The sequence below is a fragment of the Dermacentor variabilis genome, chromosome 1 (genome assembly GCF_050947875.1).
Source record: "Dermacentor variabilis isolate Ectoservices chromosome 1, ASM5094787v1, whole genome shotgun sequence".
Classification (NCBI taxonomy): domain Eukaryota; kingdom Metazoa; phylum Arthropoda; class Arachnida; order Ixodida; family Ixodidae; genus Dermacentor; species Dermacentor variabilis.
This window is the reverse complement of record NC_134568.1, coordinates 216,225,105-216,251,495: the sequence shown is the minus strand read 5'-3', so window position 1 is coordinate 216,251,495 and position 26,391 is coordinate 216,225,105. Positions and strand designations below refer to the sequence as shown.

Here is a 26,391-nt window from a genome sequence, read left to right as displayed (position 1 = left end):
GGGTGAAATGCAAAAACACTTGTATACTTTGATTTAGGTGACTGTTAAAGAATCCCAGTTGGTCAAAATTTATCAAGAGCCCTCCACTATGGCATCTCTCAAAACCCACTGTGCATTTTCGGGATGTTAGACCCTATTATTTTTTAAACCCTTTGTTGTTCACAGTTGAAAACACAAAGAAAAAAATGTGTCAGAAGAAATTCATTGCAAGCAAAGGGTACAGCAAGACATTCCATAGTACAGTTGAACCCGGATATATAGAATCTGAAGGCGCTCACAAAAAAGTTTGATATATAGGTAATTCGATATATAAAATAAAATTTTTATATAAAAATTTTCAAGCGTATTTTACAGCTGTTCAATGTACACTATAATTCGTTCAATGTGGGCTCGATATATCCAGGTTTGACTGTACTACCACAAATTGTGTCCCTGCCCTATCAGATACACTGAAAAGGAATGAAGGATTTGTTCAGTTAAAATGTCTGGTCAGTTCTGGACTGTAGCATTCCCTCAATCTTAGCGGCTTACATAGTGAGGATGGGGGCAATGTGATCAAGGTTGCCAATGAGGATGCCCAGCTCCGAGATGAATGCAGTGAGAAGCAAGGCCCGCACAGGCTCGCCCCTTGAGGAACTGACCGCGAAGACATTGAGCACAGGAATAACGCCATCTTTCGCAATGGCTTGAAGCAGACGTGGTGCACCTGCATTATCAAATAATAACAAAAGTGTTGTGGTTTTCCTCTTATTGTTTGCAAAACCTCAGCCTCACATGTGTACATTGCAGCTGTTAAAAATACTAAAGGCAACAAAATGATTGTGTGAAAGGGTGACTCACAGAAAACTGTGCTCTATCATACAGAATTGAAAAAACCTTATTCAAAATTGTTGCTGGCTAATCCTATCAAATAAAGCAATCTCAGCATGCCTTGTTAACATGTATATTATATAAGCAAAAGATGCATAGGGTTCTATTGTCAGCTCCACGGGGTCTTTTCCAACCTACAACTTGGTAAAGTTCAAAACTCCCAAGTTATCTGAAAATTCTCAAGCAAACTTCGGCAACAGTTAAAAGAAATGCTATATCTATTTTCCCACTGGTGAGCATCCACATCCCTCTGGTTATTTATTTATCAGTACATGACTGTTGTGCACGCAACTGTAACACTGCAGCCACATTTACATGTGCTTTTTGGTGGAGATGCTTTCAAGATACTTTTCAAATGTTAACAGCCCATCACAATGGCACAAATTACAAAGGTGTGTACTCCGAGTCTTACACACAATCCCGTTTTTCAAGTAGCAAGTATTGCTTCTGGTCAGGTATATACTGTCACAGTGTGGTCGGCGCCATGACATTGAAGAGAAGATGACGAAGACCGACTGGGTTTGAATTGTGTGCACATAGAATTCTGGACTTCTTGCTGCAGCGTTTATAAGTATGCCAGCATAGCTCTCATATACTGTGACATTATCAAGCTAAGAAGTTGCACACATAGCTAAACGAAAAGGACCTCTCTAAGCTTTCTTTGTTTTGCTGGTACACTTGCTAGCAGACTAATGGCACAACATTACCCTGACATGAAACACACAAACTGCATCATCATCATTATCATCAGCCTGGTTACGCCCACTGCAGGGCAAAGGCCTCTCCCATACTTCTTCAACAACCCCGGTCATGCACTAATTGTGGCCATGCCATGCCTGCAAACTTCTTAATCTCATCCGCCCACCTAACTTTCTGCCGCCCCCTGCTACGCTTCCCTTCCCTTGGGATCCAGTCCGTAACCCTTAATGACCATCGGTTATCTTCCCTCCTCATTACATGTCCTGCCCATGCCCATTTCTTTTTCTTGATTTCAACTAAGATGTCATTAACTCGCGTTTGTTCCCTCACCCAATCTGCTCTTTTCTTATCCCTTAACGTTACACCTATCATTCTTCTTTCCATAGCTCATTGCGTCGTCCTCAATTTGAGTAGAGCTCTTTTCGTAAGCCTCCAGGTTTCTGCCCCGTAGGTGAGTACTGGTAAGACACAGCTATTATATACTTTTCTCTTGAGGGATAATGGCAACCTGCTGTTCATGATCTGAGAATGCCTGCCAAACGCACCCCAGCCCATTCTTATTCTTCTGATTATTTCCGTCTCATGATCCAGATCCGCCGTCACTACCTGCCCTAAGTAGATGTATTCCCTTACGACTTCCAGTGCCTCGCTGCCTATTGTAAATTGCTGTTCTCTTCCGAGACTGTTAAGCATTACTTTAGTTTTCTGCAGATTAATTTTTAGACCCACTCTTCTGCTTTGCCTCTCCAGGTCAGTGAGCATGCATTGCAATTGGTCCCCTGAGTTACTAAGCAAGGCAATATCATCAGCGAATCGCAAGTTACTAAGGTATTCTCCATTAACTTTTATCCCCAATTCTTCCCAATCCAGGTCTCTGAATACCTCCTGTAAACACGCTGTGATTAGCATTGGAGATATCGTATCTCCCTGCCTGATGCCTTTCTTTATTGGGATTTTGTTGCTTGCTTTATGGAGGACTACGGTGGCTGCGGAGCCGCTATAGATATCTTTCAGTATTTTTACATACGGCTCGTCTACACCCTGATTCCGTAATGCCTCTATGACTGCTGAGGTTTCGACAGAATCAAACGCTTTCTCGTAATCAATGAAAGCTATATATAAGGGTTGGTTATATTCCGCACATTTCTCTATCACCTGATTGATAGTGTGAATATGATCTATTGTTGAGTAGCCTTTATGGAATCCTGCCTGGTCCTTTGCTTGACAGAAGTCTAAGGTGTTCCTGATTCTATTTGCGATTACCTTAGTAAATAGTTTGTAGGCAACGGACAGTAAGCTGATCAGTCTATAATTTTTCAAGTCTTTGGCGTCCCCTTTCTTATGGATTAGGATTATGTTAGCATTCTTCCAAGATTCCGGTACGCTCGAGGTCATGAGGCATTGCGTATACAGGGTGGCCAGTTTCTCTAGAACAATCTGTCCACCATCCTTCAACAAATCTGTTGTTACCTGATCCTCCCCAGCTGCCTTCCCCCTTTGCATATCTCCCAAGGTTTTCTTTACTTCTTCCGGCGTTACCTTTGGGATTTCGAATTCCTCTGGACTAATTTCTCTTCCATTATCGTCAAGGGTGCCACTGGTACTGTATAAATCTCTATAGAAATCCTCAGCCACTTGAACTATCTCATCCATATTAGTAATGATATTGCCGGCTTTGTCTCTTAACACATACATCTGATTCTTGCCAATTCCTAGTTTCTTCTTCACTGTTTTTAGGCTTCCTCCGTTCCTGAGAGCATGTTCAATTCTATCCATATTATACTTCCTTATGTCAGCTGTCTTACGCTTGTTGATTAACTTCGAAAGTTCTGCCAATTCTATTCTAGCTGTAGGGTTAGATGCTTTCATACATTGGTGTTTCTTGATCAGATCTTTCGTCTCCTGCGATAGCTTACCGGTATCCTGTCTAACGAAGTTACCACCGAATTCCATTGCACACTCCTTAATGATGCCCACAAGATTGTCGTTCATTGCTTCAACACTAAGGTCCTCTTCCGGAGTTAAAGCCGAATACCTGTTCCGTAGCTTGATCTGGAATTCCTCTATTTTCCCTCTTACCGCTAACTCATTAATCGGCTTCTTATGTACCAGTTTCTTCCGTTCCCTCCTCAGGTCTAGGCTAATTCGAGTTCTTACCATCCTGTGGTCACTGCAGCGCACCTTGCCGAGCACGTCCACATCTTGTATGATGCCAGGGTTAGCGCAGAGTATGAAGTCTATTTCATTTCTAGTCTCGCCGTTCGGGCTCCTCCAGGTCCACTTTCGGCTGTCCCGCTTGCGGAAGAAGGTATTCATTATCCTCATATTATTCTGTTCCGCAAACTCTACTAATAACTCTCCCCTGCTATTCCTAGTGCCTATGCCATATTCCCCCACTGCCTTGTCTCCAGCCTGCTTCTTGCCTACCTTGGCATTAAAGTCGCCCATTAGTATAGTGTATTTAGTTTTCACTCTACCCATCGCCGATTCCACATCTTCATAGAAGCTTTCGACTTCCTGGTCATCATGACTGGATGTAGGGGCATAGACCTGTACAATCTTCATTTTGTACCTCTTATTAAGTTTCTCAACAAGACCTGCCACCCTCTCGTTAATGCTATAGAATTCCTGTATGTTACCAGCTATATTCTTATTAATCAGGAATCCGACTCCTAGTTCTCTTCTCTCCGCTAAGCCCCGGTAGCACAGGACGTGCCCGCTTTTTAGCACTGTATAGGCTTCTTTCGGCCTCCTAACTTCACTGAGCCCTATTATATCCCATTTACTGCCCTCTAATTCCTCCAATAGCACTGCTAGACTCGCCTCACTAGATAACGTTCTAGCGTTAAACGTTGCCAGGTTCATATTCCAATGGCGGCCTGTCCGGCCTGCAAGGCCTGGCTCCAAACCTATTGGTTAAAGAAATTATGTGGATCCCAAACACTGTGGGAATCAGTGAGTGTGAAACTTCTCAATTTGTGCTTTCAATACAAAAAGCTGCAAGTCTCATGGTGCAGGCAGAATTGCAAGCACGAGTGTACATGCTGAGAAGTCTGTAACTTGATGCCCAACATTTAATGCCTCTAAATTCCTTGCAGAGACATGATCAATAGCACCTCTCAATCAAGATACTGGTAAATGTCTTTTAGAGTCACATTGAGCTATAGGAGCATCCTCTGTGACCAGTGGCACTACAAAAGTACTTCCTCATCACACTCCTCCACGTTAATGTCATAGTTGTTATTCGTGCTTTCCATCTCTACTCAGCTGTTTGAGAGAAACCCTGCTATGTCTACTCAGTGAGACACTGATGCCAAACCTGGAGAAAGAGGCAAAGAAGCTAGGTCTTCATGCTACACCATAGTGACTGTAATGTGATAGTGTTATCAGGATCAGCCCACCTACATCTTTGATTGCACTGCCTCCAGGATCAGCCAGTGTTACAAGCCAGATTAAAATACTTGTGAAGACACATATTGTGCACTGGTGTCAGGATTGGCCACCTTTTAGTTGCCAAGTCCAAGTCCAAGCCACCATTCTTTATTACACATGCAGTCTCTGGGATTGGCCAAATTTAGGTTACACCATTGATGAGATCAGCCCAGTTTACTCAGTAAGACAGCACCCAACCCCGCCATACCCCAGGAAGGTAGACAAACAAAGCTTCATTAAAAAAAAAAGAAGAAAGAGATGAGACCAGAATATTTGGCTTGACTGCATAGACACCAGCAAAGAAACGAGAGCAAGTGGAAAATACTCTCCCCCTTACCACGCCATTGAAGGCCAGTGTAAACTTACGTCACCGATTTAGTCTCCAAGGGAACACACAGCTAAATGGGAAAGACAGACAACTTGAAATTGCATAATTTGTGTTGGTGATAGGATTTTAAGTGAAGTAAGGGCACAAAAAATGTGAGTGCAAGTGCATCATTTTGTAGTTATCAAGAAGTATAGCAGTACTGCATGGAGTGTTGAGAGTGGGCTCCTATGTCCTGCGACACGTAAGCAGGTTGAGCCTGCTGCTTAGAACAAACTTTACAGATAACGCATACCACATGACTAAAAAAAATATACATAAACCAGGTGAAATGACTTGCGGCATGATTGTTCATCCTCTTCAGGTTCTGTGTGTACAATTGCGCATGACAAGATAGCGCACCAAAAGGAAAAGCAATGATGATAACGATATTCAAAATATATATAATATATTTAAAATATATTTGCAATGTGTTGCATATACCTTAAAACACTTTTAATTCGACCTGTGCTGCTAGTTAGAATATTACGTATAAACTGATTTAGTAAAATGAGTTGCAAGGCAGATGGCTTGGTGTTTCTTCTCAGATCTCAGATACTACATGTCATCATGCATGCAGTGGGCTCTTTTTCATTGTTTTTCACAGTGTTTCTACAAGTATGCTGGGCATGAAATAGTTGATGTTTTCATGTGATACATGACGTTCCTGTAGACAGTCCTGGCATGGAGTCCACATTCTGTAATCTTGACAAAACTCCAATCAAGAATATAACATTTTTAATCTATTCCATTCCACATGCGTTTTATGATTCTGGAAATTTAAGAAATGTGGTGAAACTAAATTTTTGATATATAGAATGAACTGTTGCCTGAAGGGGTTATACTCAAAAAGCAACATCAATGCCAGTTCCTAAAGATTTATAACAATTTGTCTTATTAGATTGGATAAATTTTGACTCCTTTTATTATTGCTTTGCTCTTTGTGTCCGAAAAAAGAAAAACTAGAATATATTTTTTAAATTTTGCTATTTCTTTTCTGAGCCACCCATCTCAACTGCAGAACAAGTCAATTGAACTGTCTTTAGCTTCTACAAGAGTTATTGAGTCCAACACACACACACACACACACGTGCATGCACACATCTTTTACTGGGAGCAAGCTGTGTGTATACCAGTGAGAGACTGCAGTCCAGCTCCAATTGTAGACAGGAGAGATCCCAACACCACTAGCAATGGATGGGGCCAGGCCAACTGTGCCACCCCTAGGCCACCTCCTATGCTCTCGCCAAACCTGCAAAGATCATGCATACGCTATACAGACTCCTCTGAGACAAGGCAAGGAGCAATTGGTTGTACAATAGAAAGAGCATGAAGATATTCAAGTAATTTAAACCTGGGTGGTATACTATACACAACTAGCATATGAATTTCCAGGCATTACGGCCTTGACGAACTCTCCTGGCTTTCTCCATGTAATAATGAAGCACCATTTTTTTGCCCCCTAATGTGCTTGTAATAAAGAGCACAAATGCACATCTCTTAATCAACATATGTTCGCACCGAATTGAAGAAAGCAGCACATCATTGTGAACTAGTGTTGGTGTGGTAAAGAAAAGGCCAAAAGGTGATAGAGAGGGAAAAGGGGACCGCATTTAGATTTACGGTTCTAAAGGAATACAAGAAAGATACTTGTGGAAATCTTGCATCCCATTTAACCTAATCTTGAAAACCTAACTACCAGAAAAAACGAGAAGAAAGGGGGTTAACCGAGGGGCCCGATTTTTATTAGTAGTATCATGAGAAGCCAACAAACACTGACACCAAGGACAACATAGGGGAAATTAGTTGTGCTTAATAAATGGAATGAAGAAACGATAAATAATGGAAATTAAAGTGGATGAAAAAACAACTTGCCGCAGGTGGGAACCGAACCCGCATGCGAAGGTTGTGGGTTCGGTTCCCACCTGCGGCAAGTTGTTTTTTTCATCCACTTTAATTTCCATTATTTATCGTTTCTTCATTCCATTTATTAAGCACAACTAATTTCCCCTATGTTGTCCTTGGTGTCAGTGTTTGTTGGCTTCTCATGATATAACTACCAGAAAAGAAACATGGTGGACAAAGAGACGGAAACAAAGAACGTGATATATTAAGCATGTAAATTTTTGGATTTCTTTATTAAGGTCGGATAGAAAAATTATAGTAAAATTTGTGTGAAAAAAATGACAAAACATAGGAAGAATGAGGAGCATGATGAAGGTAATTTCGAACTTACTTGTCTCTGAGGAAAAGGTTGTCAAATGCTGCACCAAAAAGAAACACTCCAGAAATGTCTGCGCACATCTTGTTAAGGAGAACAAACTTTAGAAACTATTGCATACTGCTATTAATGAGCATGTGATTTGCACAGATATGCACACATGCTCTCACGCAAGCACACTCGGCCATCTACCAACTTGTTGGGCATGGTACCATTGCCTTCTTTACTTTAGTGCTTCTATGCATTTGCTTTCATGAACACCAGCTTTCCACCACCTTTCACCCATGCATCTTGCTACAAATCAGGCTCAAGAAATTCTGTAATCAGTCTTTCCTTGACATGCACAGCCCGACTGGAAGTACATGTGAAAAAACTCAGGCTAACCTCCAGTCCAGCTGTGCAACAACACAAAACAAGTTGTCACTTAAAAGACACAAGTGGTGCTTAAAATAACAGGGCTAAAGTTTGTTTAAGAAACCAATGGTATACAAAGCGCTGTGTTTCCACCGCTTTCACTGTGAGTTAGACATTATAGCAACACATTAAAATCTGGCTGTGGAATGTCTGTCAACAGGTCGTATACATGACACTCAGGTTTACTGTACGCTCAAACCTCGTTATAACGAAATAAGGATATAACGAAGCAAATACATTCCCCTTGAAATCACCATCGACATCCATGTATTTAAAACCTAATTTTAACAAAGTGCAATTGTCCTGTCAACGGATATAACGAACTAGATTTGTCTCTGAAACCAAAAATTACCCAACCATTGCATGCAGATTAAATCGCTTTCTGCGGGGTTTCGGCACTTTTTCGCCGCAGCAGTTAAAAACTCCCACATTCCCATGTCGAATACGTCGTCGAGCAACACTGGTCTTTTTCACCGCCCCACGTAGCTGCACACCTGCGCATAAGCGTCAGCTCACTATCGCACTTCTCCACTTACCTTTCTTTTCTGCGCCTATCTTGCGCGTGCTTGGCTGCGTGAGCTGCGCCACGCTGCGAGGCTAGGCGCGGCGGTTATTGGATTCGTTTCATCACAATGGAACAGAAGGCAGCTATATAAAGGCTGTCACGTCAGGTGCTAAGGTGGTGTACACGCCGAAGATTCTTTTATTCAAATTTTATCGCATGCGTGACCGTGTAGCAGTTCCATGAGCTGCTAAGCCGTCTTCTTGTTTTCATATTTACAACCGTACACCCCATTGGGCATGTATACCAATAAATGGTAATAATGGATATAACAAAGTAACAGATATATTGGAGTAATATCGGCTGCCGATTCAACTTCATTGTAATGAGGTTCGAGTGTATTACTTCTGGCAGATCCAGAGCAGCCCCTGCCCCACCCAAGACCATACCGGCACTTCAGCACTGACAAAACTTAGCATGCAGTAAGCACTCCCACCCCACTTCTTGAGGCTGCCCTGGATCCATCTCTATTATACACGGTGTATAATCTACTTTATAGCTGAGCCTGGTTCTTTGCAGAAAGATTAAAAACAGACACTGTATTATCATTGTGTGCAGCTGATTTCAGGCAAGGAAGTACCAAAGGAAATATTTCCTCAATTATGGCATGCTGCTCACCACCGACACAATGTAGCTGATCCTCAATTAGGAAAGCCTTCATTTAACAAAACAACATATAAGAGGTTTCTTTGTTTGCTTCTCATAAATCAGTTTGATTCAAAACAATTACCTGGCTGAGTAGGTGGGCGCTGCAGTTTCGATTTAACAAAGCCTTTACAACACAGTGAATATGCATGTTTGTAGCCTCATGCACTAATGTAAGGCTTCATTGGTGATCCTGCAGATGTGACAAAGTGAATTCGCTGGCCTAGTACCTTTTCAGTACTGGCGCTTCTTGAGTTTTGCTCTTGCGTACACGGCGCTCAAAAGCTTGCGTGAACTTAGGTGAGCTGCCAACGACAGTAGAGTTTAGAGTACTTATGCTTGATAGACTTTCATGGTCAACAGAGCAGTGATTTCAGTCTAACAGAGACGTAATCAATGTGGGGAGATTTTCTTAAAACTGACAATCTTATTGTATTTGCGATGCGCCTCAAAAGCTGCCTCACTGCACACGTACGCATGTGAAAGAGTATGTTAAAGTAGGTTTCTCCACACTCAGAGGTTTTGTGTGGAGAAGTCTGCTTTACTCATTTCCTTTGCATTTACATTGCCTGCATTCACTGCATTCACTCATTCTCTTAGTATCTAACAGCAGTATCTCTGCCTGTGTCTCGTCTGTCTCCCTCTATGCTTGAGTATTTGCAAGTGCATGGCAATGGTAAGCATACGGTAACGGGAAGCAATAATCAAAAAATAATAAATGAATTCGCAAAGGTGTGCTAGCAAGATGAAACCTGGGCACTCTATAATTGCGATATTGGTGTTCATGCGACTGCACCAGTGAACAGTGGCACCTGCATGCTGTAAGAGGATCCAATGCCTCGTGCTGTTAAGCACACTGAATGCTAACGGTGACTGCACTGTCCAGTTACAGGGTAGCCAGACAATAAACAGGGCATGGTAACGCAGTGCCTAATATGTTACGCACATGCACACTCACTTTTTTAAATCCTCACTTTCAGACAGTCACGAAAGTGAACAGGCATGAAAATGCACATAATTAACACTTCAGTCATGGTTTACGGCAATGGACTCTGTAATTATCGCGTCACTGTTGGCATGTCCAAGTTTCACGCCAGCTGGTCTGTTTTGACACCATTCAGCAGCCTTCAGAGACAACGGGGTCAGGGCATCCCGCAATGATCGCAGCATGCAGCCAGGCTACATGGGCTATCTAGACATTAGTTTTCAACCATGGCATGAAAGATAACCTGCAGTACATGCACAGAGTAGAATATGCATTCATATTATTCATATTCTACTCAGCGCATCCATGCATTTACATCAGTGTGGTAAATGCATTTAGATCAGTTTACCACAATGATGTGAAAGCACTTGTTAGAGCGCATTATTATGGTATAAAGACAGTATGGAAGCAATGTTTGCACTGTTCCATTCGCTTTTCTTTGCAGAGGTAAATCATCTCATCATCTGGCAGAGAAACTATGCAGTGTAAAACTGCATGATCACCCATGCATTTTTACACTAGATGTTTTGTGTGCTTTCAATAGCACTTCTTAGTGTTAAGGAACATGTTAGCCTTTTATTGTGACAGCAATTATACGGACACTACAAGCATATTTTTGCAGTCGCTGTGATGTTCCGTACAAAGTCCACGGGTGATAACACTGCCGCCGTACACAGTAAAACAACAAGTGTGTCATTTGTACGGCCACACGTGCCGTATCTTGAAAATGATCGGAGGACGGCTCATACCTTTGTGCGTGCTGTGTGCACACCGCTCTTGCATTGAAACGGTAGACCGCACGAAGGTCACTTCACTCGCTCCTGCTGCCGCATTGCTCACACCAGCGTTTTGAAAGCGAGTGTCCACGCTTATCGAGCGTGATGCGTTCATTTTTGCTCGTGCGCACTGACACCATATGCTTGTTAAATCACTTAGTAAGCGAATGTTTTAATGTGTATATGGCCGATAAAACTATCTTTACTGCATATAGCTGTGCACCAATTTGCTATCGCAATCGATGCTTCGCCTTGCGGGCGAAAGAGCGACTTTTTTTTTTTTTTGGAATGTAAGCAACATAAAGCTTTCCAGCCATGAAAACACCTGAGTGAAAGGATACAGACGATAGAAGTAGTCAGTTGTGCAGCCAAGGTTCCAACAGGGATTGACTTCTGAGCATCAGCCAAGTCCCCAGAACGATTTGATCCAGCCATAATGCCTTTAAAGAAAGAGAAAAAACAAACAAAAAAAGTTAGAGAACTCACATACAATGTGTTAATAGCATTGCAGCTTAAACTAAACAAAGCAACCTTCATGCACTTAAATGTCACTTAAAAAATATCCACTTAATTCCATTTCAAGCAAAAGTGATCAGTCATTTAACTTTCTGCCATGATAAATGTATTGCTAAGATGACATCCAAATGCAATTGACTAAAATGAGACATCAGTTACAGCAAAATCATTAAGAAAAAGTAACGAGTATCATAAATGAGTTGCAACAAGCCAGTTTATTCAATGTCTATTGCATTTGTTCCAGATTAGGCTGCAGAACTCTTTTGTGTCTGAATGCATGATAGCGCTAGAACTGCATCAAGTTGGACGACACTTGGCTCCAAAATAGAGTCTGCAAACCTTCAGTTCACATGAATATGAAGTCACTCACCAGTAACTGAAGGGAAGAAGATGGCCACAAGGAAAGTAAAGGAAGTGGTAATGTCACACAAAATCTGGATGTATGACTCGCTCTTGGACGGGAAGTAAGATTCATCTGATGCTGAGATCACTTCTCCTTTCTCCTTAAACATGACAGGAATGTTCTCTGCAAGACACAGAGAAATTAGCAAAAATTCACCACAGCCAATGCACCACAGCAAAGAAAATTTTCATATGTGAATGTTGAAAAGCTGACCAGTTCATGCAGATTTGGAAAGTGACACTGGATGTGTGACCATATGCAAGCTGTTTCATCACAAAACTAGGTATGGGTTTATGCACAAATTTATGCAGCTTGTTTCTTCACTCCAGGTTTCAGTACGTCAGTAGAGAACATGCAATCAATTAATTTATATTCTTTCTTGTTGACAATGGCACCCCAACATTCAATGAGCTTTCGGTGCCATTCCGAATCAGCTATGCTGATGCTGCTGTAAATAACATAAAAAACATCATCTTTATTTGTAAAGTGTGCCATGAGCCATGAATCAGAACAGGTGATGGTATGAAGGCTTTGAAGCAATTTTATAATTAGCCAATTTGGTCCTATAAGCACAGTAAGTGTCAACATACTGCTTATTGTAGTCCATGGTGAAAATGTAGGCATCTAAAAACCAAGTTCCTAGATCTTTCCCATAAATTCTATATTGAATAGAACTGTGGCCTGTCACTGTGCAAGAACATTCTGTGTGTGGTCTGAAATTGATGCATGTGGATTGGATGGTATGAATGAGCCTCAGTGACCAAAGTGTCAAGTATCATTAATGCAAGATTGCTACATTTCAACATGCCAACACATCATGAAGTTGCTCTTTTAGCAACAGCATTCGTTCAATGATCAAGGCCCAACGATAAACTTGTTAAAGATTCCAGAAACGGCTGCTTTTATCTAGCTGATAATCCATAATTCAACAAATGAATAATTCAAGAATATTTACCATAATGACATAAAATAATATTCAGATGCACAGTACTACTGGCTACACATACAGATGTACACCTTTTTGTTCACCTGCACCATAGTTACTGACCATGAAAAGAAAAAGCAATGGCATACATTGGTCTCCACCATTCCAGACACTATCAAAACGCGAAACAGGCAACGAAAGGAAACAAGCAAAGAAACAATGCTCTCAGTGTTTCATTGCCTGTGTGCAATAAAAGGGAGGTATTCATATCCACAAGAAGCAAAAAGAACTTATGCTAGACAGCTGGGAACCTTACCACAGTTGGTGAAAAATCAGGAGAAACAAACTAACCAAAGAAGGCATCACTGGCCAGACCAGGCAGCGCACTTCGTGTGTGCGCCTCATGTTCCTCGAAATACGGGTAGCAAGTGTGGTCATCTTCCAGCGATTTGTTTTCATTCTCTTTGCAGAAAATATGCCAAAGAGAGTTGGAAACGTTACGGTCCTTGGTGCAGTTGTAATCTCCGCCACTCAGGATGCGATCACCCAGAACACAAATCCTGCAATCATAAATGTGCATAGATAATCTTAGACAGTGCTGAAGACCTAGACAGAGTTGCAAACGAGAGTAAAAAGTGTTCTTTTTCTTTTTTTTTTTGCATAAAAACAAAGTGATGCAACATTTAAAGATCATGCAATGAAAGGCTAGTGAAAAATCAGGCCCTAACAGATGCAAAATTCTGCAGTGATAGTATCACACAAAATGCTTAAAAAGTAAGGCAGTTTATTGATAACAAGTGCATGCATATTGATGCATTGAGGAAATGCTATTATCAACATTGAATTAAATCATGGTAAACCCTCTTGATGTAACTTTACAGCAAACCTATTATTGTGACTAGATTTGGTGAAGAATGTGTACTCCAAAATGCCTGCTCCTAATGTCAACAAAAATATGCTGAGAGAATCATTGCAGCTAGCACAACAAAATTTGGAGGAATGTTTAGAATGTCAAGGGTAATGTGCAAGAAAAAGTATAAGCTTGTGAGGCTGTTAGGTGCATTATTGGAAATTATTAGATCTGTTAATTCTGCTTTGGAGCTCTTTGGGGTATCCAACAAAGTGTCGTTTCAGACCTATCACACATATATAGATGGAGCTTGGTAGGAATAAAGTGTGCCTTGAGAGAGCCAAACGAGAGACATTTCAAAGTTGAACCATAAAGAATTATCAAGTTTCCTAATATTTGGGGTTCTTGATGCTTGTCGTATGACTAAAACATTTGCCATATACAAACTACTGTATGTATCAATATGAAACGTCATAGCAACAAAGTGTGCATCAGGAGGAACACATTGAATATAGAAGTTTTACGTGCATTGGGTTACTATAAAAAATTTCCAAATTGACGTAGGAGCCTTTAATATGCTCCTTTGAGCAGTCAAGTTTAGAAAACTTATTTTTGCAAGCAAATGGCTCAGCATTTCTGCTTGAAACCTTGCACCTATATATGGGAGAACTTCTACGCTTGGATTTAACCATTCACAAGTACCAATTCATTATGGGTGGTTGCGTGCTGAATGCCACTGGTGTCAGCTCAACAGCTGTGGCTCCATTCGGTGTGCAGAGGAGGCTGCAGGAGGGCAGCAAGAAAGCTGCACAGGAGCTAGAAATGTCTCTTTGCCAGTAAGAGACTACCAGGCTATAACAGGAGCATGTTGGGCCTCTTTGTCTCAAACAGTTTTCTGGAATTTGGGTCATTCTGCAAGGTCGCACAAGTTTGCCAGGTCTTTCTCCGAGACTTACTCAACACCTGGCTTTCCAGCATAGCTGACGAAGGCTCCCACATATACAGAAGTGATGGAGATGAGAACACAGAAGAGGGCAATCGGTGCAAGCTTGGAGACGAAGGCAACACCAATGAAGACCACAAAGGTCATCAGCACCAGCAGGATGGTGCCATAGGTACGGAAGTTGTGGTACATGACCTCTGGATCTTCCCGGAAGTCTCCGTACAAAGACATCTCAGGCACCAGATAATTCTGCGTGGAAAAAATAAAATAAAGCATAGACAACATGATATAGTGTTTGCTTGTCCTTTATTATTCAACAGTCTAAAGATTAAAATGGGCCTTTGCTAAAAAAATGAGAGTGAAATAAGTAAAATTGGCATAAGGCACAGTCACCTTTTTTCCACTGCCCTATTGTCATTTTGTATCACATGCAGCATCTCAAGCACTTATCAAAGAGTTACCATGCAGTATACTTAAAAAAAAAAGAGGAAGAAAGAAAGAAAGAGAAAAAAACCTGCAGTGCATAATGGATGGTTATACGTAGTATTTAGTTGTTTGCCTGCCTACTCACTAAGTAGTGCATAATGTGGCACACATTAACTGAAAGTTGCAGACATATTGAAGGCACACTCAAATTGCTGGAAATAAGGCTTCGACTGGCGCTAGTTGGTATGACATTGTTTTGTTTACTGCGCTACGCTGTTACACGAAGGGCAAAAGAAAAAAAAAGAAAGAAAGAAACTGACACGCAGGTGCACAACTGATTGTGCACTAGTGTCAAGTTCATTATTTTGTCCTTTGTGTATAGCGCAATAAACAGAACGATGCTCTAAATAAGGAGCTTTCGAACTGAAAACTGTAGTGATGTTATACATATATGAGCACATCCAGAGCACTTCACTAATCATGTTTATGGCAGTACTTTTCATGCATAGCAAACACTAAGAGCCAAACGTTCTGTACAAGAAGGCTTAAACTCAACGAGCCTAGAAAGGACTCAAGAAAAGTGTTTACTGCACAGGGATGACAGCTTGCCAAACTACAATTTTACTTCTACAGTCACACCTCGTAGAACCCTTCCTTACAACCATACCTAGATATGGAGGTAATACAATGGTAAAAAATATTTACCAGAAATATTTCAACAGCGCCAGTAATGTACATGGCTGCTGCCACGGTGGTGGCTAGGTAGAAGAGAATTCCCACTGCACCTCCAAACTCCGGACCCAGGGATCGCGAGATCATAAAGTAGGAACCACCCGCTGCAATAAACCATTCAATACAAGGTTATTTCCAATACAGAATGCACCCAGGAAGCAGGTTCCAAGGTTACCAGAGAAATTGGCTAAGAAAAGTAATAAAGACATTTTCTCTCTCTCTCTCCAAGCATTGTATGCACTACGAATATGCAAACAGCCCTATTTTCTGGAAGGCCTTATTATACTCTGCTGCCACAGACAGCTCAAAAGAACACAAAATAATGTTTGCGAGCATGTATGCAGTGCTCGTTGACACCGGAAGCTTATCAGTACAAAAAAAAAGAAGTGTTGGAAAAATCTATTATCCAGGAAGACATAAGATCTAAATGAGGTATTTTCAACGTTCTCCACCACCAGTGTGTAAACATGGATATTGTATGACCTTAAAATGTACGAAAGACATTCTAATTGCTACTGAAGTTAAAATAATAATGGTCACCACAATATGCCTTGTTAAGTATGCCAAAGTGCAAGTGCCGGTAATAGGAAAAAAGAAAACGTTGCTGCTTAAGACAAAGCTTATTAGTTTAAAATTGTTTCCAGTGTTGCATGTACATAATGCTGTAATGTCCTTGCTGACACCAAATGGTGATAGCTTCATGGATTTAATGAGAACATTTCTAATAGTGAAAAAAAGAAGCCTTGTGTTATCAAAGCCAGTTCAACCTCATGAAACCTCTGTAAAAGCTTCCCTTGAAGGCATTCAATGTATAAAGAGAGAGAGAAACAAAGTGCTGTGTGCATCCTTTTCTTCTGTTCTCATCCTGTTTAGCACTGTTAAAATTTCAAGATAATCAACCAACATGCCCGCTCCTGACGTTATTCAGGAAAAAAGAATAAGAAAAAGAATAAGAAAGACAGAAAATTTAAATGACTTGCCTAGTAGTCCACACAACATAGGGTCCACACATTGCAACATTTATGCAAAAAGAGGAGCAACTTCTTTATAAAGTACATCATTGAACCCCCTTAACTAACCAGCCTGGCCATAAAGGAAAGGGCACACATTCAATAGAAGAAAAGTTCACCCAGGTCCAAAGGCTGAACACATGGCCATAGTGATTAAGCACAGCTGTGCTACCAATTTAGCTAACCAGCAGCTACTTTTCTCTTTGACTACACAAAACTAGTGGTGCGCAAAGAAATGTATTATATGCATCCACAGCAAGAATGTATTGCTGTGGGCACAACCTAAAGTGAAAAACAATTACTAGAGATATAAAAATCAGAAAAAATAAATTTGAGTGACCCATCTGTGCAATCAGCATATACAATGTAGCTTTGTAGCTTTGTAGCTTTGTGCTGCAGTCCAAGTGGGTGCCAATTTTCCCTATTATGTAAAATACTAATTCCAAGTAACACGACCTTACACAAATACTGTAAAGCTGGCTGAAAGGGGAGTAGATGGAGGTGCAAGATCCCATAAGCTGGAAACTTAATGTAGGTGCACTAATAAACAAAGCCCCCCCATCCAGACAAGAGAGCTCCTGTTAGGCAATGCTAACATAAAGAGGTCTCAGATGCCTCACATGAAGTTGCAGAATGTTATGAGCATGAAAGAGAAACATAGCCAAGAATAGGTTGCTGCAACATTCTTTTTTTTTTTTAAACATTTCGTATGGGCAGTGTTTCTCAAAACCTGCTATCATCATTCCTAGCCCACTTAAGCAGGAGACACATGGTGTGACATGTCTGAAAGGTGGATGCTCCAGCTGTTGGAACTTGTTGGAACCTGTTGCAAAGGTGTTGGATGTGGCTGTTGGCATGAATAGTATTGTGCTGGATTGAATGTCAAACCGTACCATGTTGTTTATGCTTAAAAGTTGTGCAACGCTAATGTCTCAGGGCAGTTTTCTGCGATGTCACTCTACACTGCAAACTCTCCTCCATGTACAGACAGTTTACTCTACCTGTGTGACTTGCTGTAGGCGCTTGATTCACATTTTCTACCACTCGAATTGCTGCACTCCTGCCATTCATTACACTTGAGTACTCCAGCCAACAGCAGCCACAATTATGTGGGAAACCAGAGAGACCTATTCAAAGGGCCATAGGAGTGAAACCTTTCTGAACAGCTTCATCTGACATTGGTGTGTTTGGTGTAAATCTTCGAAAGGGAGGTAGTTATGGACATTGTGGAACGTAAAACTTAACCAGCAGCATTTTTATTGATATTATTGTTACTTGAAATATGTATAGCCTTACAGAATGACTTATATCCAAGTTTTTGAAAAATGCATCTGTATATGACATGAGTGCAAATTGCTGCCTGACCAAGTATTCTCCCTCAAGCTGCGCACTGATGCGCGAAAAGTCGTATGTGGCTTTTCAGTTTTGTCACTCCTGCATTACGACTCTATCATTCTAAAACCCAGAAATGATGGCAGGTATTTCTAAATGTGTCGTTAAGTGCAAGTAAAGCTGTGAGCGAATAATGGCATTTGTGCTGTCTGGTTCTCTTGTGTCCGTGTCTGTATGCCTTACCTTCTTTCACTGTGAGCGAGACTTCAACTTCTCTGTTTGGTTCAGGAGATAGTACGTATGACACAAATGTTGATGACCACATGTGCACCATAGGTAAGCTTATGTTCAAGACGCGTTTCAAGACTATTTTAACTTTTAAAGGCCAACTGCAACGAAATCTCACTTGAGCTTTATTAGTAAAAAATGGATAGTAGATGTCACCAAAGAAATTGTTACAAAGCTGTAAGGCTAGCAACCACAAAAATTATTAATTAAGAGCACTGAGATTGCCCCATAAAAATTAACCAGCCTCTCTAAGAGTCTGCTGTACAGGTACAGGATAAGGCGGATATGACACCAATGACAGAATCACATGGTGTGCCCTTCCCCCCACTGGTATCTTATTATTTTGCAAGGTACATTGTGTGTGGGTGAAGCAGAGAGTAGGCACGTCAGTTTGTGTAGGTACTGCATCACTTCCCGCAAGCTGTAATGGCAGCGCTTCTTCCAGTTTTAGTATGGAAAGCGTGAATCCTTGTAAGTTGCTTCTGATGCATTAGTTTGAATTTGGTTTGCAAAATTTCTCCTCAAGCCTTTTCTGTAGCTGTGCTATCACTACAACTATTTGTGCAATGCTAAGTTTTGCTGCAGTTGGCCTTTAATCTGCTACGTTCTGTAACAAAAAAAAAGTAATCTGCAAAACAGAAGGCTTACCTGGCACAATTCCATTGGTTGCAATAGCGCTCAAAGAAATGCAAGTTGTAAATGTCTGAAAAAAAAAAGAATTGCAAAAGGATACAGGAAATGTGGTGTTAAAGTGGAGGAATAAGAGTCTGGCAGAGCACATATAAGCATGACAAAGCAGATTCTTGTTAAATCAACTTTACTTAATTCAATTTACAGAGACAATTATGTTGCGCACAAAGTTACCAATATGCAAACAAGTTCTCCCATGTCATTTCTTTTGCATTTTGAATTCGGCCCATTTTGAATTTGAATTTAGTTGCAGCAAACAGCAACAAAGGAAGCTGCAAGTGACCAGGAAAGAAAGCTAATTAGGACAGCTTTTTTTCGCAGCTTATTTATTTCGCAGCTCTCGCCTAACAATGCTGGAGTGCAGGGCCAGGTGACAAACTATCTCCAGGAAGCCACTCCACTAGCAAACTATGAATATCTTTTGCAATGTCGCCCTGTTGAAAATATGTAAATATTTTACCATTATTCTCCGTATTCGGAGAAAAAAGAAGAAATAGAAATCCCTTGCTTCACCGCTGTTCTCCGAGCGCAAGCTGGCTTCTTCGATAAGAATTCGGAGCAATATTACGTCCAGAGCCACATCCTCTTTCTTCTCTTTTTTTTTTTTTTCAGCAATGATAGACCAGTGGTCCGACAAGGACGGCAATGATGCGCGATTATGAGGTACCGCGATCACTATGTTTGCCGCATATGATAAGGCATTTTCAACAACACGTATTTTTTGGTAGCACCGTGTACAGTTACACTATCTAACCTTTTTTCTTTATTTTTTAAAAGAAAGACTGCAAAAGCGTTCCCAAAGGCTTTTGCATTGCTTGCAGTGCATCGCGGACGCACGCGATAGGGCACCCCGATGCGAGCACATCTCGTGTTGACCACGGAGACGCAAATGCGAAAACAAAACCGCGCACATCGACCACACAGAACGAGCTTTATTTCGTCACGCGTCAGCGTTGCCCAGACTGCTGTACTTCAAAAATTCAAATAAAAATTTTCTATTCACCGCATGCGGTGAATTTTTGCCAGCTTGCTGTGAGACGCGTACGGTTTAACCTGCAATGCATAATTCATGATCGAAAAGAACGTGTCCAACTGTTACATTCCTTTTTTACAAATTCCGCTATGTATAGAGACGTCATGATTTTCTGCTCATCGAACGTGGATGCGTCTTATACGGCAAGCGGACTTCGCCGTAGAAAGATAAACAATGCTACGGAGCCGACTTACCGCTACGTAAGGGAAAACGAAGACAAATAGGGAGTGCAAGTCGCTAAGTGCATAGAAAGTTTCGATCAGAGGCGGCAACCTACTTACCACACAACAGCACATAAAGACGGTGAGGAAGGCGACAGGGACGCCGGCTGTGCCGACTATCCAGACGAGACGGATGAAGAAGATGACACCGAAGATGTTCTGGATACAGGGGAAGTAAACACCCGCCAACGTCCCAAGATTGGCTTTCTGTAACAAAAAAAAAAAAAAAGAAGAAAATATGCAGATCCAACGCACATTTTGCAATGAATGCGAAGCCAACCTTTCACGAAGCGGTTAATGAAACGCTAGAAATTTGCCCATTTCATTCCTACGTCTCTGGCGTCAAACGAAACCCATTCCATACTACGCAATGTCACACACGGGGCGACCGTACCGAGGAGCTAGCAGGCACGATAGATGTATACGTGCGATTGTGGCCTAATGTTTAGAGCATCGGTCGTGTAATTCAATTATTCTTAAGTATGAGCTATTCGGCAAGACAGCAACAGTGCCCAGCAGCCACGGTCAGGAAAGTCCGGGAGGGTTCGCTTTAAAACGCCATACAATAAAATAATGGGCGGAAAGCTCCAGGCCACCTGGCACGCATAAGCCCACGTGCAAAGCTACCTATGTCCGACTGCAACAGTATGGCCTGATCCCAATACTCAGTATGGCATGAAACACAGATAAGGTGCGAGCCAATATACTCGTCCTCGAGGTTACGCCGTTCATTCGGGTAACTCGGGCAACGCTGAATGTATCAGGGTCATTCCACGTCATTCTACACCAACTTTCCCAACCGTCGCGCTCGAGCAATATCCATTTCTACATATAACAAGAAAACGTATATATATATATATATATATATATATATATATATATATATATATATATATATATATATATATATATATATATATATATATATATATATATATATATGTATACACACACACACACACACACACACATTGTCACGGAAAGAAGAGCAGGTATACTTAATTAGCTTCTTCATGGCTGAGCCAACGCGCACAGAAGAGCGTTAGTCATAAACCTTCCTCGTCGTTTTTCAGACTAGAATTGAAGTACTCTTCTCATAACATTACACGTTGCTACATTATACAGGTAGACCCGCATAACTTGAGTCAAAGGTTTAAAAATAAAAGGCACTCCTGACGCGAGTTGACTCGAATACATAATGTTGGCACTGGCCTAGAGTTACTCGCGGTATTTTTTTTTTATTTTCCCCTTAACTAGCGGATTAGTTATGTTCAATTAATCAACTTTTTAAGTATTGGCTGCAGACCACAAGTATGATACGCAAAGCTGTAGAGCACTTTGAGAAACCACTCAATAAATTGTTTTCAACACAATATATCTCACGTGGTCCTTTTTTCCACGTTCGAAAGAAAGCCCGCGAAATATGAAAAAGTACCACGTGACGGGGCGATTGAGCACTGCTATTGTGCTGCTCTCAAGCGTGCGATGGGTGAATAACGTCGGCTGCAGCAAGACTGGACCGTGACAGGGCGTTATGTCTGGTGTAGGTATCTGGGCATGCGGTTCTAGCCTCTCCTAGCCCACTGCGACGAATCGCTTCGTGAAATGTGGCAGAAGAACTTCAGTTTGGCCTAGTCTGACCAGATTACCGGGGCCCGCAAGGCGAGACACGTTTGGCGGACCGAGTATCGTTATCTGGTTCACTGTCGCCTTCACGGACCAATGGGAGCAAAGAAACCCCTGGAAAAGGGTGTTCTATAAGGCGGTCCCTCACGGACACCGGTAACCGTCACGATCGTTTTAGGACACAAGTCATATTTGAAAAGTTGTAGAACGTGCTCAGAAACACCCAATGAAGTTGTCTTCATTACGTTTTATTTTTAAGGTGGTTCGAAAGAAAGCCCGCGAAGTATGAAAAAAAGAAAAGTGACTTAACTGCGTGATTTATTGTGTGTCTTTAGCAGCGCTATCCATTCCGTTTCGAAAGAACAAAGTCCGCATGCATATCGAAAAAAAAAAAAAAACGCAATCGGCCACACCGTGCACCGTACATCAGCTCCTTTGTTTGTAAAGTTTGAAATCCGCCACGGCCCTAAATGATAAGAGAGGGGCAGGCGCGGAACACGGATTTAAACACGCTCGTTGGCTTTCTTTACGACGGGCATGGCAGTTGCGCATGCATGGGTGCCCCCGTATCTTCTCCCCATCAATCCAGCTTATTATGCACAACTTTGCTTAGCAAAACATTTTCTTGGGCGAGTTGGTTCTTATCTAAGAAAAAGAACTAGCGCGAAAAAAAAAAAAAAAACGAGGACGAGCTGTGTACACAATGATTGGCGCTTGCATCATGGCGCCAGTCCTGTGCACTCGTGTTGTGCTCGTTTTTTTTTTTTTTTTCGCGCAACTGTTTATTTCTTTTCTTCTGAAACACAGAATTTCTTCAAGCCGCGTAGAGAGGCGATGTTGCTAAATAGAGGGGGTGGCTACTTTCATTGATGCTCGTCGATCTGCGTTTTGCGCTTCAGCCCCTCCGGCGGCCTACCTTTCCGAGAGAGCGCCATCTGTGCTACATAAAATATACCCTCATCAAAAGCACCCTCTTTCAGCACAATTTCGCTGACGCCGTTAATCATTTCACATAAATGCTGGTAACTTTGTTTTTTAGACAAAGTCGCCAGGTCGCGGCCCAAAACGCTACATTTTTAGTGATAAAACTGCTCAGTGATGATGACTTGCTCAGAATTTTGACGTTTCGATGTTTAAGCTGTTCCTCGACGTATTAATTGTTATTACTTCACCTATTAAACATAACAATTCATACGTCTAGGAACAGTCAAAACAGAAACGACAAAATTCCGAGCAAGTCATGAAAAAAGAAAACACCCGATTAAAAAAAAATAATAACGGTATCAAATCTCAAGATTGTGCTTTGCCTAAATAAAGAGAGAGGAGAGAGAGAAGTCATAAGGGAAAGGCAGGGAGGTTAACCAGGCTGAGCCCGGTAGGCTACCCTGCACAGGGAAAGGGTATTGAAAGAGGAGAAGGAAGAAAGGAGTTCACAGTTTGCACTGTTACGCACGCAAGCGGTAATCACTGAGTCAGTCACAGACGGTCACACAGGCCTAAACAAAGGAGCTTTGATGCACCCATTTGGGTGAGTATGTCTTTAGACGTATAGCTACAAATGAAGGCGCATATCATTTATTTATCCCTTGGGATAAAATGTGGAGGAGGCATTTAATTGAACCAAAGACCCCTGAGGAATTTTACCAGGGTAATTTACTAGTTCTTTACGTCCATAAAAAAAATCATCAGCCCTTCCACTCTGTGAAGAAGGCCGATCAGCAAGGCTGGATTTTTTTACCTCAGTCAATGCATCTATGTATTTATTATTATTATTATTATTATTATTATTATTATTATTATTATTATTATTACATTTTTTGACTGTGGAGCAATTTATTCTTATTCTTTTTGATGTAGTAACGTGTGCCAGTAATTAATTAATATTTGGGGTTTTACGTGCCAAAACCACTTTCTGATTATGAGGCAGGCCGTAGTGGAGGACTCCGGAAATTTTGACCACCTGGGGTTCTTTAACGTGCACCTAAATCTAAGCACACGGGTGTTTTCGCATTTCGCCCCCATCGAAATGCGGCCGCCGTGGCCGGGATTCGATCCCGCGACCTCGTGCTCAGCAGCCCAACACCATAGCCCCTGAGCAACCACGGCGGGTAACGTGTGCAAGTACCGCCGCATGGCAGACGGGAATTCCACAATATCTACAACTCAGCGTAATGTTAGAGCCGTCTTAGAGGCTAATTGCCATATAATTTGTTTCGGGATAGCTTCGATAAAACAAGAGTTACAGCCGTTTTCTTTAACCATACTCCCTCCGTAGAAGGCCATGTGTTGACAGCAGACGGGAATTCTGGAACGTTTACAACTTCACTGTGAAGTAATTAAGACAAGGAAATGAAACTCAGCGTAGTGATAGAGTCGCCTTAGCGGCCAATTTCAATAGGTTCAATTCGGGATAGTTTCGATAAAACGAGAGTTGCAGCCGTTTTCTGTAACCATACTCCCTCCGCAGAAGGCCATGTATTGACAGCAGACGGGGATTCTGTAACGTTTGCAACTTCACTGTGAACTAATTATGACAAGTAAATGAAGCTCGGCATAATGGCAGAGTGGTCTTAGCGGCCAATTTCAGCATGATTTTTCCCCAAGATACCTACATTAGATTTAGAGCTACAGAGCATTCGCGAGAAACTGGAGACGAAAATTTTTTCGTGTCGACGCGACGCGTAGACGGACGGACATCGACCACCGCCGGAGGGTAGCTATATATAGCTTCGCTATAAAAGGTCACAGAAGAAGTCGCTAAGATTAAAAAAAAAAAAAAAAGAAGTTCTCATTAAGGTGACTAAAAAGTCGCTAAATTTAGACTTTCCGACTATGTTACCAACACTGCTTCACTAAGGCGAAACGATTGTAGTGTACTAGATAAAACGATACACCACTTTGCAAGCGCTTCCTGCATGTATTCTCAACGAACGTCTTTCTGCGGCGAGTTTTTGCTCGTTCGACATTTCAAAGCCGAGATCTGCAGTCCTGTAGAGGGGCGCCCGACACTTTATGGATTACGGTGCCTAATGCACTGCGCCTCATCCTCTGCCTTTCCCATGCGGTGAGCGCATTTGAAGCATCGAGCTCCGAGAGGCATCACGCCCCGCGCAGCAGCCGCAGCGCGCTGAGCCGCGCCACCCGTCAGCAAGAGCCCCTGTAGCGGTGTGCTGCGTTGTGCCGTACGGGGCCCACAGGTCGGCATCGCTCGCGTGGAAAGCAGCATTTCGGGGATTCGTGCAGCGCGCGCGCCGCGCTCTGTTCCCACGCGGTTGCACATTTTCTTTCTGGGGCAACTCGCTCCCGAGAGCCGAACGACAATGCGAGAATCTCGTCTCGGCACCCGCGCTCTTATCAGCTCCCGCGGCCGGCGTTCGGAGACAGCACGTTGCGCGGGCCGGCGACTGAGAGAAACGCACGATGCCGCCTCCGCAACGAACGCAGACACCAAGCCACGTCTGCTGAATTCGACGATCGCGCACGCAGTTTCCTGCTCGCCCACGCGAATTTCGGCTGTACTAGCGGGAAAGAGAGAAAAAATATGCGTTGCGGTGTGAAGACGAATTCCGATCCCTTTATCACGTTGCTTCTCGCGTTATGTGCATAGGCGCGTCTGTCTTTTTTAGCGCGCGACCATGGGCACGTGCACAAGTTAGTCGTTGTAAGCAGCGCCAGGGTATGAGGGCCACCTGCGCAACTCGAGCGTTAATTCGTCGCACTATGCGACTCCGCGAACGCTGTGGTTTATTTTATATTTATTTTCTTTTTTTAATGGAGTTTTACGTGCCGAAACCACGATCTCATTATGAGGCACGCCGTAAGGAGGGGTCTGCGGATTACTTTCGACCACCTAGGTATCTTTAACGTGCACTGTTACGATCGGCCAGCGGGGGCAACGACCTTCGTACCTTTCTTCGATTTCCTATGAATCGCTTAAGCTTTGTGAAGTTAACAGTACATTCCATCAGTCAAGCCAGTGGCGGCACTATGATGTGACACGTTTGAAGGAAGACAGCGTGGTTGATGGATGACACCGGGCCGCCGACCACGACGGTGGGACAAAGAAACTCCCTGGAAAGTGTGTTCTGCGCCGTTTCGTTACCGCCGTTGCTGGCCGCCCGAACCGATCGGCCCAAGAACCAGCTAGGTGCTAGGCCATTCCATGAGCCGAGACGCGTCAAGACAAGCGTGAACCCTCGTATTAACACGTTTCCTCTCCTTTCCTTGGAGCAGCGAGCCGTGTACGCCCGAGGGTACTTGTCCCATTGTTTTCAGGGAACAAATGTGCCGGAGTGCTTATGCGCACCTTCGCCCTCAAGGCGGAGCCTTCGGTCACCGATGGTGCAGCATTTTTTCATCTGGTGCTTATTAGTGAAACCAAAGCCTTTTTTTTTTCCTTTCGTTTTGCGTATTTGAAAAACGGAAGAA

General features: G+C 42.3%; 1 protein-coding gene across 3 annotated transcripts in view; it reads right to left on the bottom strand.

Moving 5' to 3' along the window:
- Window positions 1–26,391, bottom strand: part of kcc (solute carrier family 12 member kcc) — a 449,856-nt gene that overhangs the window by 53,189 nt on the left and 370,276 nt on the right. For all 3 annotated transcript variants that reach the window (XM_075668661.1, XM_075668651.1, XM_075668642.1), the window contains 10 exons: window positions 20,398–20,544; window positions 19,042–19,096; window positions 15,737–15,867; window positions 14,619–14,854; window positions 13,164–13,372; window positions 11,855–12,010; window positions 11,310–11,408; window positions 7,602–7,659; window positions 6,499–6,617; window positions 532–706 (listed from right to left, as the gene is read on the bottom strand). In XM_075668661.1, the coding sequence (XP_075524776.1) occupies window positions 532–706; window positions 6,499–6,617; window positions 7,602–7,659; window positions 11,310–11,408; window positions 11,855–12,010; window positions 13,164–13,372; window positions 14,619–14,854; window positions 15,737–15,867; window positions 19,042–19,096; window positions 20,398–20,544 (1,385 nt within the window). The remainder of the gene's footprint in view (window positions 1–531; window positions 707–6,498; window positions 6,618–7,601; window positions 7,660–11,309; window positions 11,409–11,854; window positions 12,011–13,163; window positions 13,373–14,618; window positions 14,855–15,736; window positions 15,868–19,041; window positions 19,097–20,397; window positions 20,545–26,391) is intronic.